The sequence below is a fragment of the Microcaecilia unicolor genome, chromosome 6, assembly GCF_901765095.1.
Source record: "Microcaecilia unicolor chromosome 6, aMicUni1.1, whole genome shotgun sequence".
In the NCBI taxonomy this organism is placed as follows: domain Eukaryota; kingdom Metazoa; phylum Chordata; class Amphibia; order Gymnophiona; family Siphonopidae; genus Microcaecilia; species Microcaecilia unicolor.
Window position 1 is genome coordinate 301,204,422 of NC_044036.1, and position 20,111 is coordinate 301,224,532.

At 47.2% G+C, this 20,111-nt stretch overlaps 1 protein-coding gene across 1 annotated transcript in view; it reads left to right on the forward strand.

The window, feature by feature from the left end:
* The window catches only part of FOXK2 (forkhead box K2), a 216,515-nt gene that overhangs the window by 61,133 nt on the left and 135,271 nt on the right, over positions 1-20,111 (forward strand). Inside the window, exons 3-4 of the mRNA XM_030208025.1 lie at positions 12,490-12,637; positions 19,081-19,227. Coding sequence (XP_030063885.1) covers positions 12,490-12,637; positions 19,081-19,227 — 295 coding nt within the window. The remainder of the gene's footprint in view (positions 1-12,489; positions 12,638-19,080; positions 19,228-20,111) is intronic.

Below are 20,111 nucleotides of genomic sequence, written 5' to 3' on the forward strand. Positions count from 1 at the left end.
TTTTCTTGGTGACCTTGGGCCTTCGGCCATTTCCTCGCTCTATTCTGCAGAATGCAATTTTACTTTCTAATGCCCAAGAAGGAATTTTCCTTCATCCTATTGCGAATCTCAGGGTCATCAATCGCGCTATTTAAGTGTCATCTAGTTATCTCAAGAACCTTAGTTCTGGCATTGGGATGCTTCGTGCAGTACACTTTTTGGCAGAAGCTTGTTTGTATATATTTTTTTTCTGGGGGACCTCAGCAATTCGTTTTACCTTCAGGTGAATTTTGTTTTCCCTACTGACAAACAAGGCGGAGAGAGCTATGTTGGTCCTTGCCATGGCAATGGGTTAGGTCATCCGCCAAGTAGGAGTTAAGAGTATACTCTTGAGTTTGTACTCATTTTTTCTTAGTTGTGTCACCCTGCATTTAGGTGAATGGACTCTTTTTTTCAGCCTTACTTCCTCACTGCGACACTTCAGGGCTATCTTTTTTTTGCCTTCAGGCTCACGAACATTTCTTGCTTCTTCCGTTCAGCAACAGTCTTGACGGAGACAGGGACAGATGCCAACGTCCAGCAGGGTTTGTCAACCTTCTTTATGCGTTTCTTCCGTCATCTCACTAGGTGTTTACGCAGAACCAAGGCACCCTTCTACATCCGGACCCCCAGTCACTCAAACTTATGGCGTGGTTACTGGGTCCGCAACATCTTTGATATTTTCGCAGGAAGTACTTCAAGTTTTAATTGCTTCCAGACAGAAATCTACATTAAAGTCCTATGAATCAAAGTGGCGACGGTTCACTCTGTGGTGCTCCTCTCGCCACTTCATTCCACAAACCGTATCCATTTTGCATGTTTTGGAATATCTTCTGCATCTTGCGAAATCTTGTCTGTCTTACTCATCCATTAGAGTTCATTTGGCAGCTCTATCAGTGATGCATGATACTGTTGACAACCGCACGCTTATGCAGCATCCACTGTCAAAGCGGTTTCTTAAAGGAGTCCTGCACCTGTACCCCCCGCTTCGTCCATCAGCTAGGTGAACTAGGTGAACAGACTCTTAAAGTTCTGTTTTCTAGTAGCCATAACTTTTTCTATAAAGTTTTCCTCTTCAAGCAGTGTTTCCTAGTAGCCATTGCAGCAAGTAGATCTATGTGTGGAATACTTCTACGGTTGGTAACTTCTTTTCGGTCTGCTGTAGTTTAAAGTTTTCACCTTTCCCAATCGGTTTTTTCTTATTGGTTTTGTCCTTCTAGCCAGTAGGCGTAAAAGTTTTTCATTGTTTCTAACCTGCTATATCGCGAAGGATCAAGGAAATGAGAATGTCTATTTCTCTTCTCGCTGAGAGGGCAGTTCCACAGCGTATTACAATATATTCCACAACTTCAGAAGTGGGCTCTATTCTTACTACGGCGATTTTTGGTGCACATTGGTAAGTTGGCAACTTAGTCCTAGTTTCATTTTATTTTGCTCATTGGGACACACTACATGTTAGTTGTCGCCAGGTGGACTATGCAGCATGAACATTTCTCTGCAGTTTTCATAGGGTCCCTCCCTTCAGATTACTGCTTTGGTACTTCCCATCAGTCCAATCCTGGTCCGGTCCGGAGGGATGCTAAGGAAGGAGAAATTAGATCTTACCTGCTAATTTGCTTTCCTTTAGTCCCTCCGGACCGGACCAGGCCCCTCCCATGTTCTCTCTACTCTTTAGCTTCTTTTATTAAGTAGGAAGTGTATTCAGTAGGAAGTGTATTCATTCCTTTACGATTCGTGGAACAATACTATATATATACAGAACTTTACGTGGTCTATACCACTTCTCTGGTGGTTGCTGGTGAGCTCAATTGTTGGAATCTATCTATAAAACCTTAAATACGCCATACCACTTCTCTGGTGAGAGTTGTGGCTGAGCTCAGTTGCTGGAATATCTATAAAACCTTAAATATGATTTACCACTTTTCTGGTGAGAGTTGCTGGTAAGCTCAGTTGATGGAATATATATAAAATCTTAAGTGGGCCATACCACTTCTCTGGTGAGAGTTGCTGGTGAGCTATAAGACAAGTGAGCCATACCACTTCTCTAGTGAGAGTTGCGGGTGAGCTATATTATACGTGAGCCATACCACTTCTCTGGGGAGAGTAGCTGGTGAGCTATATTACATGTGAGCCATATCGCTTCTCTGGTGAGAGTTGCTGGTGAGCTATAGTACAAGTGAGCCATACCACTTCTTTGGTGAGAGTTGCTGGTGAGCTGTAATACATATCGGGCCATACCACTTCTCTGGTGAGAGTTGCTGGTGAGCTCTGATACTTGGCATTGCCGAGTGCTTTGTGGCTGCTAGGATTCCATACGGCACAGAAGGTCTTTCTTTCTTTCCTGCTTTGTTATTCAAATACTGAGGCTAAGGTCACATGGCCAGGGCTCCTATTGGCTCTCTAGAGTCAGAGTTTTTTCTCAGTCTCCACCTGCTGGTAGGCGAACACAACCCATCAGTCCAATCCTGGTCCGGTCCGGAGGGACTAAAGGAAAGCAAATTAGCAGGTAAGATCTAATTTCTCCTTCCTCATTTTCCCATATGGTGGAAAGTAGCGTTGGCCGTTGCCTGCAAAGATAGAGAGAAATGCATGTGATAGCTGTAGGGAGGAAAGAATAACCATGGCTGCAGAGGCAGGCAATAGAGGAGATGGCTGTAGCAGTAACCTGCAGTAGCTCACTGTGGTGCAGGAGAAAGTCACAAATGTGGTCCAGCATAATAAGTTTGCCTAACTTTGCTGTGCACTGAAGAAAAGGCATTAATTAACACAGCTGTTCTATGTACTTTTACTGCAGATGTTGCAGGGAGTAATTTTAGAACATATTTAACGTAACACACCCCAAAAAGGTACCAGTATTAAGCCTATTTTGTAGAGGCAGCATAGGTGCTTATGTGACTTTATAAAATAGGCTTCCAGAGCCAGTCCAATAGCACGCAGTGCTCATGCACAAGTTTATATTGACTCTGGAAAAAGGTGTGAATGTGTACATGCATACTTTTATAAAATGCGCTTATATATTGCAATTCCACCCAAACTATGCTACCCAGAAATGCCTAAGTGAAGGTCACACAAAAGCGGGTTCACTTTATGTGCTTCTACATGTTATACATGCATGCAGTTGCACAATTTTATTAAATCCCTTTTCTGCAAGTAAAATTATTTTATAAAGATTTTTACATGCAGCAAAAATTATCAGGTTAACTGGGTTTCAGCTATTCTGTGTTTCCATTTAAATTATAGAATAATAAGTTTATAAAATAAATGCCTTGAATCTATCTTGGGGTTCCATTCTTTTCTTTGGGAGTTAATTAGGCACTACATAAATGACAGCCTTGGTTTCTGGGAGAATAAGAATTTGAAAATCTGGAAGAAAAAGCAGGAGAATCTTGACAGTGGATCCTTAAGTATTTTAACCTGACATCACCGCGGAGACCCAGGCATCGGCCTGTTTATCCGACATTGCGGCATGGATGTCCAACCGTCACCTTAAACTGAACATGTCCGATTCTTCCAGAGGGAGGGAGGAGTCAAGATGGCGCCGACACGCTGAACGCTGTAAACCTGCTCAGAACAATTCGCTGCTGAACTTGATTTTCCCCCCCAAAAAATAATGCCCCATAAGCAAAAAGGGTTGGTGAGAGCCTTACCTTCTCAGGCTCTTACGTCCTCCCCGATGCAGCGAACTCTGGACGAATTTGCAATTCGGCGTCCACCAGGTGATTCGGGAGGAGGAAACCCGCTTGACGCCAGTGCAGGGGCTCAGACGTCGCTGGAAGTTGAGACCTCTTTGTCTCCCCCGACTGTTGGTACGCCACTCTGCCCAGCCGCAATTCGGGAAGGGGTTGCTGAACTACAAGCTCCGGAAGTCGGAGGCGGTGTGGCCAGCGGAGAGGGCCCCCTCCCAGAGTTGGAGTCGGCTGTTGAAGGTAAAACGACGCGGGAGATCCCGCCAAGAGTGGTAACGCTTGACATGCTTTGGCAGTCAATGCAAAAAATGCAAGATTTAATAATAAATTCTACTCAAGAGACCAAAAAACTTGCTAATACTGTAGGCCAGCTATCTCAATCTTTGGATAAGCTGAAGCAAGATTTAAAAGATCAGGAAAAACACTCTCAGGAAGAAGCTGTAAAAACTAATGAAAAATTTATTGCAGTGATGAAAGATAATATGTCTATGCGTCAAAGGATTCTCCGAGGACAAGCAGGCTGCTTGTTCTCACTGATGGGTGACGTCCACGGCAGCCCCTCCAATCGGAAACTTCACTAGCAAAGTCCTTTGCTAGCCCTCGCGCGCCCGCGCGCACCGCGCATGCGCGGCCGTCTTCCCGCCCGAAACCGGCTCGAGCCGGCCAGTCTTCTTTTGTCCGCACTCGGTACGGTCGTGTTTCGCCGTGTCGGGCCCCGGAAAGTTGACCTCGCGCGTCCAAATTGTTTTTTGAGCGTGTTTTTTCTTCGGAAAAGCTTTTCTAAAGTCGGGAAGTGCTCCGGAAACCCTCCACCGGGTTTCGTGTCAATCCTCCCCGTACTTCCAGCTTTTTGCCCCGGTAAGTTTTCTTTCGTCGTCGGGGTAGGCCTCTTTTTGGCCTCGGTCGAGATTTTTCTCCCTCTAAATTTTGGTGCTTCAATTTTCGCCATTTCGGCTTTTGATTTCGCCGGCGTGATTTTTCCGCCCATGACATCGAAGTCTTCCAGCGGCTTCAAGAAGTGCACCCAGTGCGCCCGGGTTATCTCGCTCACTGATCGACACTCGTCGTGTCTTCAGTGTCTGGGGGCCGAGCACCGCCCTCAGAACTGCAGTCTGTGTTCCCTGCTTCAAAGGCGGACTCAGGTAGCGAGACTAGCCCAGTGGAACGTGTTGTTCTCGGGCTCTTCGTCGGCATCGGCACCGGGATCTTCGAGTGCATCGACGTCGTCAGCGTCCAGACCATCTTCCTCGGCCGCCCTTGCATCGAGCGCATCGAGGCATCGGGCCTCTGCATCGGCGCCGAGACATCGGATAGCTGCATCGACGTCGGTGGTACCAGGACCTCGTCTGCTGATGTCGTCGGACGGTGGTGCATCGGGTGGAGTGCAGGTGAGGGCTGTCCATTCCCCTGCTGGTGGCGGTGAGCCCTCGGGTGGGTCTCCTCCTACCCTGAGGGCTCCTGCGGTACAGCCCCCCCGAGATCGACCCTCTTCGGTCTCGGCCCCGAGGAAGCGACGGGTGGATTCGACGTCCTCCTCGTCGGTGCCGGGGAGCTCCGGTGACATGCTTCGGAAGAAGTCGAAGAAGCATCGACACCGGTCCCCTCCCCGCGTCGGCACCGAGAGCTCTGGGTCGCCGAGGGAGTCGGCACCCAGCAGGCATCAGCACCGAGAGGACCGCTCACCCTCTGTTCAGGAGGTGTCGATGCGCTCCGCTCTGGACAGCCCGGAACAGCCTCCACGCCCGGAACAGGTACTGACGTCGACGCCTGCATCGACCTCCATGCCTTTCTCTGCAGCCGCTCTGAACGAGAGCCTCCGGGCCGTTCTCCCAGAGATTCTGGGGGAGCTGTTGCGCCCTACCCCTCCGGTACCGGCGGTGCTTGCGCCTCCGGTACCGTCGAGCGTGGCGCCGGCTGGCCCATCGCCCGGGGTGAGGTCCCCGACGTCGGTACCGCGTGCGGTGCCGACTGCGGCCACCTCCTAGGAGGGCTCCCCGACTACGTCGGCGGAGGGAGCTTCGCCGATGCGGGCGAGGGAGTCTACCTCTCGACGCCCCCATCGTGGACGTGGCTCCACGGAGTCGAGCCGGGCCCGGTTGCAGACGCAGGTCCGTGAACTTGTGTCTGACACCGAGGGTGAGGCCTCGTGGGAAGAAGAAGAAGATCCCAGATATTTCTCTGACGAGGAGTCTGAGGGTCTTCCTTCTGATCCCACTCCCTCTCCTGAAAGACAGCTTTCTCCTCCTGAGAGTCTGTCTTTTGCTTCCTTTGTCCGGGAGATGTCTACGGCCATCCCCTTCCCGGTGGTTGTGGAGGACGAGCCCAGGGCTGAAATGTTTGAGCTCCTGGACTATCCTTCTCCACCTAAGGAAGCGTCCACTGTTCCCTTGCATCATGTCCTAAAAAAGACATTGCTTGCGAACTGGACGAAACCTCTAACTAATCCCCACATCCCCAAGAAGATCGAGTCCCAGTACCGGATCCATGGGGACCCAGAGCTGATGCGCACCCAGTTGCCTCACGACTCTGGAGTTGTGGATCTGGCCCTAAAGAAGGCTAAGAGTTCTAGAGAGCATGCTTCGGCGCCCCCGGGCAAAGACTCTAGAACCTTAGACTCCTTTGGGAGGAAGGCCTACCATTCCTCTATGCTCGTGTCCAAGATCCAGTCTTACCAGCTCTACACGAGCATCCACATGCGGAACAATGTGCGGCAGTTGGCGGGCTTGGTTGATGCTCTTCCCCCTGAGCAAGCCAAGCCTTTTCAGGAGGTGGTCAGGCAGCTGAAGGCGTGCAGAAAATTCCTGGCCAGAGGAGTTTATGACACTTTTGATGTTGCGTCCAGGGCCGCTGCTCAAGGTGTGGTGATGCGCAGGCTCTCATGGCTGCGTGCCGCCGACCTGGAGAATAGAATCCAGCAGCGGATTGCGGACTCGCCTTGCCGTGCGGATAACATTTTTGGCGAAAAAGTCGAACAGGTGGTAGAGTCTCTCCACCAGCGGGACACCGCATTCGACAAATTCGCCCGCCGGCAGCCTTCAGCTTCTACCTCTACAGGTAGACGATTTTTCGGGGGAAGGAAGACTGTTCCCTATACTTCTGGCAAGCGTAGGTACAATCCTCCTTCCCGACAGCCTGCGGCCCAGGCTAAGCCCCAGCGCGCTCGCTCTCGTCAGCAGCGTGCGGCTCCCCAGCAAAAGCAAGGGGCGAGCTTTTGACTGGCTCCAGCAGAGCATAGCCGACATCCAAGTGTCAGTGCCGGGCGACCTGCCAGTCGGGGGGAGGTTGAAAGCTTTTCACCAAAGGTGGCCTCTCATAACCTCCGATCAGTGGGTTCTCCAAATAGTCCGGCAAGGATACACCCTCAATTTGGCCTCAAAACCTCCAAATTGTCCACCGGGAGCTCAGTCTTACAGCTTCCAGCACAAGCAGGTACTTGCAGAGGAACTCTCCGCTCTTCTCAGCGCCAATGCGGTCGAGCCCGTGCCATCCGGGCAAGAAGGGCTGGGATTCTATTCCAGGTACTTCCTTGTGGAAAAGAAAACAGGGGGGATGCGTCCCATCCTAGACCTAAGGGCCCTGAACAAGTATCTCGTAAAAGAAAAGTTCAGGATGCTTTCCCTGGGCACCCTTCTCCCCATGATTCAGCAAAACGATTGGCTATGCTCTCTGGACTTGAAGGATGCCTATACACACATCCCGATACTGCCAGCTCACAGACAGTATCTGCGATTTCAGCTGGGCACACGCCACTTCCAGTACTGTGTGCTACCCTTTGGGCTCGCCTCTGCACCCAGGGTGTTCACAAAGTGCCTAGCTGTGGTAGCAGCGGCGCTTCGCAGGCTGGGGGTGCACGTGTTCCCATATCTCGACGATTGGCTGGTGAAGAACACATCCGAGGCAGGAGCCCTGCAGTCCATGCAGATGACTATTCGCCTCCTGGAGCTACTGGGGTTTGTGATAAATTACCCAAAGTCCCATCTTCTCCCAGTGCAGAAACTCGAATTCATCGGAGCCCTGCTGGATTCTCGGACGGCTCGCGCCTATCTCCCAGAGACGAGAGCCAACAACTTGTTGTCCCTCGTCTCGCGGGTGCGAGCGTCCCAGCAGATCACAGCTCGGCAGATGTTGAGATTGCTGGGCCACATGGCCTCCACAGTTCATGTGACTCCCATGGCCCGCCTTCACATGAGATCTGCTCAATGGACCCTAGCCTCCCAGTGGTATCAGGCCGCTGGGGGTCTAGAGGACGTGATCCACCTGTCCACGAGTTTTCTCGAATCCCTGTTTTGGTGGACGATTTGCTCCAATTTGACTCTGGGACGTCCCTTCCAAATTCCTCAGCCACAAAAAGTGCTGACCACGGATGCGTCTCTCCTGGGATGGGGAGCTCATGTCGATGGGCTTCACACCCAAGGAAGTTGGTCCCTCCAAGAACGCGATCTACAGATCAATCTTCTGGAGTTGCGAGCGATCTGGAACGCTCTGAAGGCTTTCAGAGATCGGCTGTCCCACCAAATTATCCAAATTCAGACAGACAATCAGGTTGCCATGTACTATGTCAACAAGCAGGGGGGCACCGGATCTCGCCCCCTGTGTCAGGAAGCCGTCAGCATGTGGCTCTGGGCTCGCCGTCAGGGCATGGTGCTCCAAGCCACATATCTGGCAGGCGTAAACAACAGTCTGGCCGACAGGTTGAGCAGGATTATGCAACCTCACGAGTGGTCGCTCAATTCCCGTGTGGTGCGACAGATCTTCCAGGCGTGGGGCACCCCCCTGGTGGATCTCTTCGCATCTCAAGTGAACCACAAGGTCCCTCAGTTCTGTTCCAGGCTTCAGGCCCACGGCAGACTGGCGTCGGATGCCTTCCTCCTGGATTGGGGGGAAGGTCTGCTGTATGCTTATCCTCCCATACCTCTGGTGGGGAAGACTTTGTTGAAACTCAAGCAAGACCGAGGCACCATGATTCTGATTGCTCCCTTTTGGCCGCGTCAGATCTGGTTCCCTCTTCTTCTGGAGTTATCCTCCGAAGAACCGTGGAGATTGGAGTGTTTTCCGACCCTCATCACGCAGGACGACGGGGCCCTTCTGCATCCCAACCTCCAGTCCCTGGCTCTCACTGGCCTGGATGTTGAGGGCGTAGACTTTGCCTCTTTGGGTCTGCCAGAGGGTGTCTCCCGCATCTTGCTTGCTTCCAGGAAAGACTCCACTAAGAGAAGTTACTTCTTTCATTGGAGGAGGTTTGCCGTCTGGTGTGACAGCAAGGCCCTAGATCCTCGCTCTTGTCCTACACAGACCCTGCTTGAATACCTTCTGCACTTGTCTGAGTCTGGTCTCAAGACCAACTCCGTAAGGGTTCACCTTAGTGCAATCAGTGCATACCATTACCAAGTGGAAGGTAAGCCGATCTCAGGACAGCCTTTAGTTGTTCGCTTCATGAGAGGTTTGCTTTTGTCAAAGCCCCCTGTCAAGCCTCCTACAGTGTCATGGGATCTCAATGTCGTTCTCACCCAGCTGATGAAACCTCCTTTTGAGCCACTGAATTCCTGCCATCCGAAGTACTTGACCTGGAAGGTCATTTTCTTGGTGGCAGTTACTTCGGCTCGTAGAGTCAGTGAGCTTCAGGCCCTGGTAGCCCAGGCCCCTTACACCAAATTTCATCACAACAGAGTAGTCCTCCGCACTCACCCTAAGTTTCTGCCAAAGGTCGTGTCGGAGTTCCATCTGAACCAGTCAATTGTCTTGCCAACATTCTTTCCCCGTCCTCATTCCTGCCCTGCTGAACGTCAGCTGCACACATTGGACTGCAAGAGAGCATTGGCCTTCTACCTGGAGCGGACACAGCCCACCAGACAGTCCGCCCAATTGTTTGTTTCTTTTGACCCCAATAGGAGGGGAGTGGCTGTAGGGAAACGCACCATATCCAATTGGCTAGCAGATTGCATTTCCTTCACTTACGCCCAGGCGGGGCTGGCTCTTGAGGGTCATGTCACGGCTCATAATGTTAGAGCCATGGCTGCGTCGGTAGCCCACTTGAAGTCAGCCTCCATTGAAGAAATTTGCAAAGCTGCGACGTGGTCATCTGTCCACACATTCACATCTCATTACTGCCTGCAGCAGGATACCCGACGCGACAGTCGGTTCGGGCAGTCAGTTCTTCAGAACCTGTTTGGGCTTTAGGATCCAACTCCACCCCCCGAGGGCCCTGTTTGTTCTGTTCCAGGCTGCACTCTCAGTTAGTTGGTAAATATTTTAGGTCAATCTCAGTTATGTCCTCGCCGTTGCGAGGCCCAATTGACCATGGTTGTTGTTTTGAGTGAGCCTGGGGGCTAGGGATACCCCATCAGTGAGAACAAGCAGCCTGCTTGTCCTCGGAGAAAGCGAATGCTACATACCTGTAGAAGGTATTCTCCGAGGACAGCAGGCTGATTGTTCTCACAAACCCGCCCGCCTCCCCTTTGGAGTTGTGTCTTCCCTTGAAGTGTATTGTCTTGCTACATACTGGACTGGCCGGCTCGAGCCGGTTTCGGGCGGGAAGACGGCCGCGCATGCGCGGTGCGCGCGGGCGCGCGAGGGCTAGCAAAGGACTTTGCTAGTGAAGTTTCCGATTGGAGGGGCTGCCGTGGACGTCACCCATCAGTGAGAACAATCAGCCTGCTGTCCTCGGAGAATACCTTCTACAGGTATGTAGCATTCGCTTTGAACAAATAGAAAACTATAATAGGCGATTGAACATGCGAATTCTTAATTTTCCCAAACCAGTAGGAATGTTACCATATGATTTGTTCAAAAAGTTTCTTGTGGAGAACTTAAAATTTTCAGCTCAAAATATTCTGCCGATAAACAAGATTTATTTCTTACCTACAAAAAAAAAGATCGAGAAGGTGTTTTGGAGGAAGCTGAAGAATTGAATGATATTTCACAGATATTGGAGGACTCTTTGTCCGAGGTGGTAACTAGAGCTACCCTTCTTGTATCCTTTGTATTTGAACAAGACTTTGACGCTGTATTAAAACTTTATTTTAAAAATACACAGCAACAATTTTGTGGACAGAAATTGTGGATATTTCCTGACGTGACTAAAATCACTCAAGAAAGAAGCAAACAGTTTCTGGAAATGAGAGAGGAAACCAGGTCTTTAGGGGCAACTTTCTTACTTGCTTATCTTTGCAAGTGTGTTATAAAATATCTAAATATAAAGTATGTGTTTTTTGTACCAACACAATTAAGAGAATTTATAAATATGGAAAAGCTTGTCAAATGATAAAACCAACATAAAGTATTGTATGGTGGTATTTAGGGCTAGGCCTTTCCTTATATATTTTTCTTCCTTTTATGTTCCCCTGAACAGTTTTGACTCCTTCCTCTTTAATTGTGGTCAAAGGAAGATATGGTGAAATATTAATGATTTTCTTTAGTTAATTTTGTTTCCACTTGAATGTTATGTATTAATCATATCTGTATTTCATGTCGCAAGTATAATGCTTGTAAAATTATGAAAATTTTCAATAAAAAAAAAAAACTGAACATGTCCAAGACCGAGCTCCTCGTCTTTCCTCCTAAACCCACTTCTCCTCTTCCTCCACTCTCTATCTGTTGATAACACCCTCATCCTCCCCGATCCCATCTGCCTGCAACCTCGGAGTCATCTTAGACTCCTCCCTCTCCTTCTCTGCGCATATCCAACAGACTGCCAAGACCTGTCGCTTCTTCCTCTTCAACATCAGCAAAATTCGCCCTTTCCTCTCTGAGCACACCACCAGAACTCTCGTCCACGCTCTCATTACCTCTCGCCTTGACTACTGCAACTTACTCCTCACCGGCCTCCCACTCAGCCATCTATCCCCCCTTCAATCCGTTCAGAACGCTGCCGCACGTCTTATATTCCGCCAGAACCGATATACTCATATCACCCCTCTCCTCAAATCACTTCATTGGCTTCCGATCAGATATCGCATACAATTCAAGCTCCTCCTCCTTACCTACAAATGCACTCAGTCTGCGGCTCCTCACTACCTCTCCACCCTCATCTCCCCCTATGTTCCCGCCCGTAACCTCCGCTCACAGGATAAAGCCCTTCTCTCAGTACCCTTCTCCACCACTGCCAACTCCAGGCTCCGCTCATTCTGCTTTGCCTCACCCTATGCCTGGAATAATCTTCCTTTACCCATACGCCATGCCCCCTCCCTACCCATCTTCAAATCTCTGCTTAAAACTCACCTCTTCAATGCTGCCTTCGGCGCCTAACGGCTTGAGAAATATAGAATGCCCCAGTCTATCCACCCTATCAGATTAACTGTTCACTCGTCCTCTAGATTGTACACTTGTCTTTAGATTGTTCTCTTGTCTTTTAGATTGTAAGCTCTTTGAGCAGGGACTGTCCTTCTATGTTTAAAGTGTACAGCGCTGCGTAACCCTAGTAGCGCTTTAGAAATGTTAGTAGTTAGTTAGTTAACTAGAAAATAATATGTATACATTTATTTTTAGATGTGGTAAATCTTATGGATAAAGGACCTTTATAAATAGCAAATTCACTCCAACCCTATATATATCTTTAATAGTTTAGTTAATATATTTGGTACCAGTTCTTAAGGGAAAAAAGTATGCAAAACCAATTTGTGCGCTATGCACATCACGCCTTTTTTCAAACTGATAACGTGCAGCAGGTCTCCATTGTTGCTGTGTACTTTCAAATGCCCTAAGTTACATCACAGTGAAGAGATGATCTAGGTTTCTTAATATTAGATAACGTACATTTAAAATATTGGAACATCTCTTTATATTACAGTGCTGCAAACTCTTGTCCATCTAGTCCCCGTGGCGCAGGCTCTTCAGGATACAAAGTGAGCCGTGTAATCTCATCTGAACTGCATTTAATGGCTGACAATTCACAGTCAGAAAATGACAAGGAAGCTTCGGGTGGAGATAGTCCAAAGGTAACGTTCACCAAATCAGAACAAGAATTAAAACATGGAGCCAAATGTAGCATTGTCTTGAGAAAAAGCAGTGTTATATTGCCACAAGCCCAAAGAGGAATAATTGACGTGTAAGCTTTTAGGAGTTTCATGTCTGTTAATATTTTTGTTTAAATCTTTGTATGAAATGCTCCTACACCTGTGTTTTCCAGCCTATATTTATCAATAACTGAATGCTTAAATCTGTCTTTAAACTTCTAATTGTATTTATTTACATACATAGGTCCTGGTTTTAAATATGTATCCTTATCCTGCTAGACCAGCTTAAACTAGGGGGGTTATGTCTCTTTAACAGCGGCCTGAACGGTCATTTAGTGGCTCATTTTCAGAGCACTCAGACATACAAAGTACCATAATAACCTATGGTACTTTGTGTGTCAAAGTGCTTTGAAAATGAGCCCCTAAATGACCATTGAATGGTGCTTCCTGGACCACATATGGCACAATTGGAGAGTACCAGACATAGTGTATTTTATTTTGCGGCACTAGCTCTTTGGCATACTATGCCTCTTACTACTCGTGGTGAGAATTCTCTGAAAAATGTTAAGGTCTTATTAGAAACTTGGTTATTTAGGCAGAACTACAATCTCAGGTAACGGGATTGTGGTTTCTGGCCTCCAACAGCATTAATGGATTTGTGACTCTTGGCCCTTTTATGATGGATGTTTGCCTTTCCTATCTTTTTATTGTAGATCCTTTTCAGTTTTATTAGTATGTGCACTGCCTTGTCCTACAAGTCAAGGCACTATAGCAAATTCTGAGTAAATAACAATAAATATACAAAATGGAGGAAGAGAAAAGAAATAAAAGATTCTGATGACATCACCAGTATAATAGGTGGTGCAGCCAGGATCCTCTTCGTGTTCACTGCCTCTAACAGATAGTGCAGGTTGGACTGGCACAGCATGGTTTTTATGATAACGGTCCTGATTTCCTGTGCAAACTAAGGCTAAGGCTTATGTCCAGTGGTTCAGGAGCTGAATTACAATCCTTCTCTTAGTTGAGCCTGGAGGAATTTGCCCCCCCCCCCCCCTTCTGTAGCCCCAAGCCTTGGCCAAAGGTTTTCACTCGACATAGGTTCCTGTGAGGCCTTGCCAGATGGGGTACCTCTCCCACTTTCCTCCCTCTGCAAAAAAAAAAAAAGTTTAAACAAAATAAAATCCCTTAACTTTTCCCTGGCTATTTGGAATAAAGTTATTTAAAAATAGTTTGTCAGGCTGAGGGATTAAATTACATCAGCAACTGTATCTGCCAAATTAAGAACCAGTGAATTCTCTGGCTCTGTTGCAGTACAAGGAGAGAGCTACCTGAAGCGGTAGATAATTCTAGTCATCCTCTCAAGTGGCAGCATTAATGAGAGGCCACTGTGATGCCTCAGTTTTCAATGGGAACAGTAGCCATTTTGTCAGCAGACCAGGATTATTTCATCGGGTTCAAGGAGGATCACATTCCACTTCTTATGGGATTGGAGGCTGCTCCCCCCCCCCCTTCTCTGTGGGAGGTCAATCCCATGGGAAGGGACTCCAGGGAATCCATGAGATGACTCTCAATTGTTTCAGGGCCATAATTCTGTCAGGTACTCATGGAGTGGCTTAGGTGAGTTCTTTCTGGACTCCAGGCCCCTTCCCTCTGTGGGGCATCTAAGCCTTGAGGTTCTTAGAGTTTGACTGAGGCCCAAGATGAAGAACATAAGATTCCTTAGCAACAGATGAATCCAGAGACTAGTGGATTGTGACCATTTACCAGCAGGTGGAGATAGAGCACTGACTTGAAGTGCCTTATGGGACGGAATGCTTCTTGGCCAGTCAGTGTTCTCTATCTCCAGTAGGTGGATGAACGGTCTCTCCCATGCTCCTGGCTTCTTCGGCTGCTAGCTCCTGGCCTGTTCTTGGTCAGTGTAGCTCTGGGGTATGCTGCTGAGTGGTTCCGTCTTTAGGGGGTACACCTGCTCACCCCAGGTCCCTCCACCCCCTGCCACTCTCCTGCCCGAACTCCTTTCTCCTTCCTCACTGAGAGGCAGTTACACAACTTAGTTTTAAAAAAATTAAAAAAAATATTTTAAAAACCTACTTGGATTTCAGCAGAGTGCTGGTTGTCTCTGTCAGTGGGATCAGTCTCTGACTGTTCACTGACCAGTCGGCTGAAGCATACAGTTTACTGTTTTGGAGCAGGAGAGTGCTTGTGGGCACCTTTGCAGCACTTCCACAAGCCACCAGGCAGGACTCCTGACTTAAGTCACTGTGGGATGAGTGTGGCTTTACATTTCCCTCTGACGTCGAGCCATGGTTTTACTTTCACGTTTTTCTGTTTTCATGGCCGTGGAACTTGTGAAGCATTATGGGAAGTGGAAAGCAGCGTCAGGCCAGTGTCCATGGGGTTGTGTCGGCTCCAAGATTTTGGATGAAACCAGGGTTGGTGAAACGACATGAGTTTCCCGCTCGCCTTTTCCTTCTTTCCAGTGCCTGATGTGGCCATTTTGCAGCGCGAGTCAGGGACCTTGCTGACATCCTGGCCCAGACATTTTGTCGAACCATGTGTCATCTTTCTCTGAGGGGCCATGGGATTTTTCTGGGACAGAGGTAGTTGAGCCCTTTTCCCCTGAGTTCATGTTATTAAAGGCATCAAGTCGCAGATCAAATGCCACTCTAGAGCAGACAGCCTTTTCATTGGTGGGTCTGTCCCAGCTGGAACCTGCCCCCAAGCAGCACCATTGCGATTTTGTATCTGAGGAGAGATCTGTAACCCCTCATCCCCTTCTGCTTCTGAAGGGGTTCTTGCAGGTTCTTCTGCTTCTCAGGAGCTGATTGAGGAGGGAGAGCTTTTTTGGAGGAGGCTTATGACCTCACTGTAGGACACACTCTTGGAAGACTGAAAGTTTTGGGTTATCCTTGATTCTTACCTACTTCTGCTTTACTAGCTGCTGCTTTGTAAATAGTTTTGATTGACATTTAGAAATGACACTGGAGGGGAATTCAAAAGTTGAGGACATAGTGAGGCATATTTTCAAAGCACTTTGGGAGGCTAAGTTCCATAGGTTTCTATGGAACTTTGGGAGGCTAAGTGCTTTGAAAATGAGCCTCATAGCATCCTTATAATATTTTACAAGAGGCTGTGCAAATGTAAAATAGCAGTGCTGTACATCCCTCCAAGTCCAGAGGAAATGGCAATTTCAGGAAGCTGGACATGGGGAAAACAAATGTTCCCCCTCCCACATAGATTTGGGAGCAAGTTTCTTAAAGTGCAGCTTCCTCTGCAAAGGTCCTGATCCCATTCACCATTGGCAGCTTCCCCACCCAGCAGCACTCTCCAACCACTTTGACTGCACCCAATCTCTTCCCTCTCCCCCCCCCCCCCAACACATTGAGCCTCTTGGCCAGACTAACCCCCGCCTCCCTGGGGCTCAAGGCCCTCTGAACTGGCTCTTGGTCCACATGTTCTCTCTCCCCCCCCAACGATCCAGTCCCTGGGCTTACTTGAGGATCCCTGGTGTCTAGTGGGGCAGATGTGATGTCCACTCACTGTTGCCTTGTGGCCACCCTGACCTAAAACGCCCATCGAGACCTCTAGTGGTAATACCCATATATGGAAGCCTAACCTTTAGCTGTAATATCGCTCATTCCCTACCCTCCCTATGCCCCCTTGCCATCTGGACACATTGGCTTCCTGACATCTGAAAAACTCCCATTCCAAAATGACATTTAAACACTGGACCTCTCCCAGTGTTTAAATGCTGCTAATCAAAAATCAAAATGCTTATAAAATAAAGGCCTTTTATGTTTTGCAGAGCTGTCTTGGAAAGCTTTTTTGTTTTCTCATCTGTTTCTCCTACTGTGGAGGAGTAGCCTAGTGGTTGGTGCAGTGGACTTTGCTCCTGGGGAACTGGGTTTGATTCCCACTGCAGCTCCTTGTGACTGGGCAAGTCACTTAACCCTCCATTGCACCAGGTACAAATAAGTGCCTTTATATGCTATGTAAACCACTGCTTTGAATGTAGTTGCAAAAACCACAGAAAGGCAGAATATCGAGTCCCATTCCCTTCCCTTCCTCATTGGCATTAGCATTTTTGGCAGATACATGGCTTAGAATGTTCAGGGGTTTTGTTTTTTTTTTCCCTCTACTCCCATCTGGACTGGTATGGCAGGATTCAAGGAAAGGAAATATCAAGTAAGAATTCAGTTCTACCGTAAGCTGAAGGAGTTTTTACATTGTGTATGCAGTATACAGGGCTCCTAAGCTGCACATGTCAAGATATTACTACCATCAGACTCCAAATCATGAACTGTATTGCCTAAGTAAAAAGTATCATCACCCTAAGACAAGTTCTCCTTCCCTCTTCCCTTTAGTCTGATTACTTCTTTCCTCCTCATGCCATGACAGTACAATACCATTATGGCTCAGAAGGGATATTAATTTCCTGTATTCACTTAATTTTTATGCTTTGTTCAGGATCTCAGGATTCTATTAATAGCATCAATATCAAGGTTCAGTGTTCACTTCTAAATACTGCAGCCATGTTATAGGTTTAGAGATTTCTCCCAGGTTGGTGATATAGAAGTCTTAACTAAATAAAATACAGGCCTGTTTACTCACCTAGTGTGGGCCTCATATAAAACTAAAGGATAATACCACTTGTAAAAAGACTGGACTGATATGTGATCATCTCTGAGAAAAGGTAACTAAAGTAGCTGATCCAAAATGTTCAGAATGGGTGACCAAAAAAAAATAAATAAATGCCATTGGTTCATAAGCATTTTGCAAAAGATACATGTTTGAACTTCTGTAACTTTTTAAAAACTTTTTCACATAAAAGGATGAGGGGTTGACTGTTATGTTACAAACTATTTGCGGTAACAGAATTCATTTAAAACCTAATTTTGAAAAAGATTTCTGGTGACTTTTCCCAGATATAGTCACATATAGTGGGTCTCCAGTTTGGCTCCCTGCTATGTCTAGGGTTGGAGATGCTGCAGAGGCATCATTCATAGCCTCAACCCCCCCCCCCCCCCCCACAAAAAAAAAAAAAAAAAGGGAATTGGCAGGTGGGAGTCATGATCATCATTCAAGAGTGACATCTCAGCCCCTGATTGCAGAGCTTTGGAAGGAACCTGGTACCTGACCCCCTTGCCTAGTTCTGAGTCTGCAGTGGTCAGGCTAGGTAGGTAATTTGACAGGGGTAGGGGAAATATCCCTGGGCAGTTATGGATGAAGGCTTATGGTGCCAGGCTCCCTGTCCTGGTTCTGTCCTTGTTCCTATTGGTCTGAAGGTCCAATGAGTAAGAGGATACTGCTGGGCCAAGAAAAAATACTATTGCTTTAGCTAGGTGTTCCTTTTATCCCCTCTAGTTTTTATGTATACATTTATTTAATAAACTTTTATTGGCACTTGCTTGCTCAAGAGGGAATTTTCCGCAGGGTATTCCTTTTGCCTTTTTCTTAAGCTGAGAGGTTCGTATGTTTGTTGTACACTCTGAATGCATTCTAGTACTGTTGCCTCACTTTTCCAATTTTGGGTCTTGGAAATCTGAATCCTTAATACAAAATCGCTGTGTGTTTAATCGCATACACACACACAGTGACGTAGGAAGGGGGGGCGGTCCGCCCCAGGTGCACGCGCTGGGGGGGGGGGGGGGGGGGTTGTCGGCTCGCTGGTTCCCTGCTCTTTCTGCCCCGGAACAGGAAGTAACCTGTTCCGGGGCAGAGAAAGCAGGGAAGCAGCAGAGCCGAAGCAGCTCCCAGTGACGTGCACTGGGGGCGGATCGGACCTCCCGCCTGCCCCCCGCTGAAAGGTAGGGTGCGTTTCGGGGGGGGGGGGTGCACTCTGGAGGGGGGGGGGCGCCGTGCCCTGCACCCGGGGAGGGGGGGGGGGGTGCGCAGCGGCGACCCGCCCCGGGTGTCAGGCACCCTCACTATGGCACTGCACACACATTGAATGTGAGTTCTTATTTCCAACTCCCTTGATAGTCGTATTCCTTAGTGATATTTACATTTTTTTTTCATATAGAAAACAATGCGCACACAGGCAGTGCCATCAATGTATGTGTGGGTTGAGATCAGGGATATGCAGCTGAGGGTCGCAACCAGTTGGATTTGAATATACATGAGAACTATTTGTATACAATGGAAGCAATACATGCAAATTAATTTCATACATATTCAATCTCATGCACATTCATTGTGGAAATCTTGAAAACTTGATTGGGTTGTGGCCCTCGAGGACCGTTGTTAACCACACCTGGTCTAGATAGCTGGGAATCCAACTTAGGACATGAAGCATTGTTTTTCTATGTGAAAGAAAGCCTGATCTTTTAAATTGAGCTGTGAGAGTTTAGTAGAGTAATTGGCTAAACTATGATTCTGCAAATGTGTAAAACATGTTTTTGTTTTTTTTTACCCCTTTCATATAGGATGATTCAAAACCTCCATATTCCTATGCACAATTAATAGTACAGGCAATTACGATGGCACCTGATAAACAGCTTACATTGAATGGAATTTATACACATATAACGAAAAACTATCCCTACTACAGGACAGCAGACAAGGGCTGGCAGGTTAGTATCACTATTTTAGACATACTAATATTTATTATAGTTTTTGCCTTTATATATCAGATTTGTAGACAAAATGAGCTTCATCTAGGAATCGGGGACTAGTCATTTCTGGTAGTGTATCCCAATATGATCCCAGGCAAATCAAGTACATTTTATTCTTCTTCAGTTTACTTAGATTTATTTAGATAATAGGATTAACTACTTTACCTGCCTCCTAAAATTTTCATATGGTATCTTTGTGCTGGCTAAAGATGCGGCTATGACATTTCCTACAGAAGCAGCTGCTTATTATGGGTAGAAAGTGATGGCAAATCATATTTTGTATCCTGTTTTGAAAAGGAATTGTAGAACATATTATGTTAAGGGTCTGCTATAAAAGTGAACATGGTAAAAGTCTGAAGATTTCATTTAATTTATTCAGTTTTCAGTTTTTCCAAAAATGCTCCAAATGGTTACAAAGCAAATTGTAGAACAAAAAAAAGATGTTCTTAATGCGCAGAATATTTTATGGTTAAATTATTTTTATTGCGTTAAAGAAAATATGAACCACATAAACACCAATACAGCCAATAAACAAATACATCAATATATACAGGTTGGTGACCCCCCACCGCACCTCCCCCCAAATCTAAAGATCACCGCAAACATACAGTAGAAATCCTGAGCTCATATGGTCCCCCACTAAGATTAACAACTGTCAACAACCAAACCTTCCCCCCCACCCCCACCTGAGTAGAATATTTTAAAAAGTCAAATTTTTATAAGGTAAATCTATACTTCATGAATTTAGTAGGGATTATTTTGCCCCTAGAAAACCACCTGGAGTTCATCCTAAGCTTACAGTGCTTCAAGTCTCTTATTGTGTATCACACACCGAGAAGTGT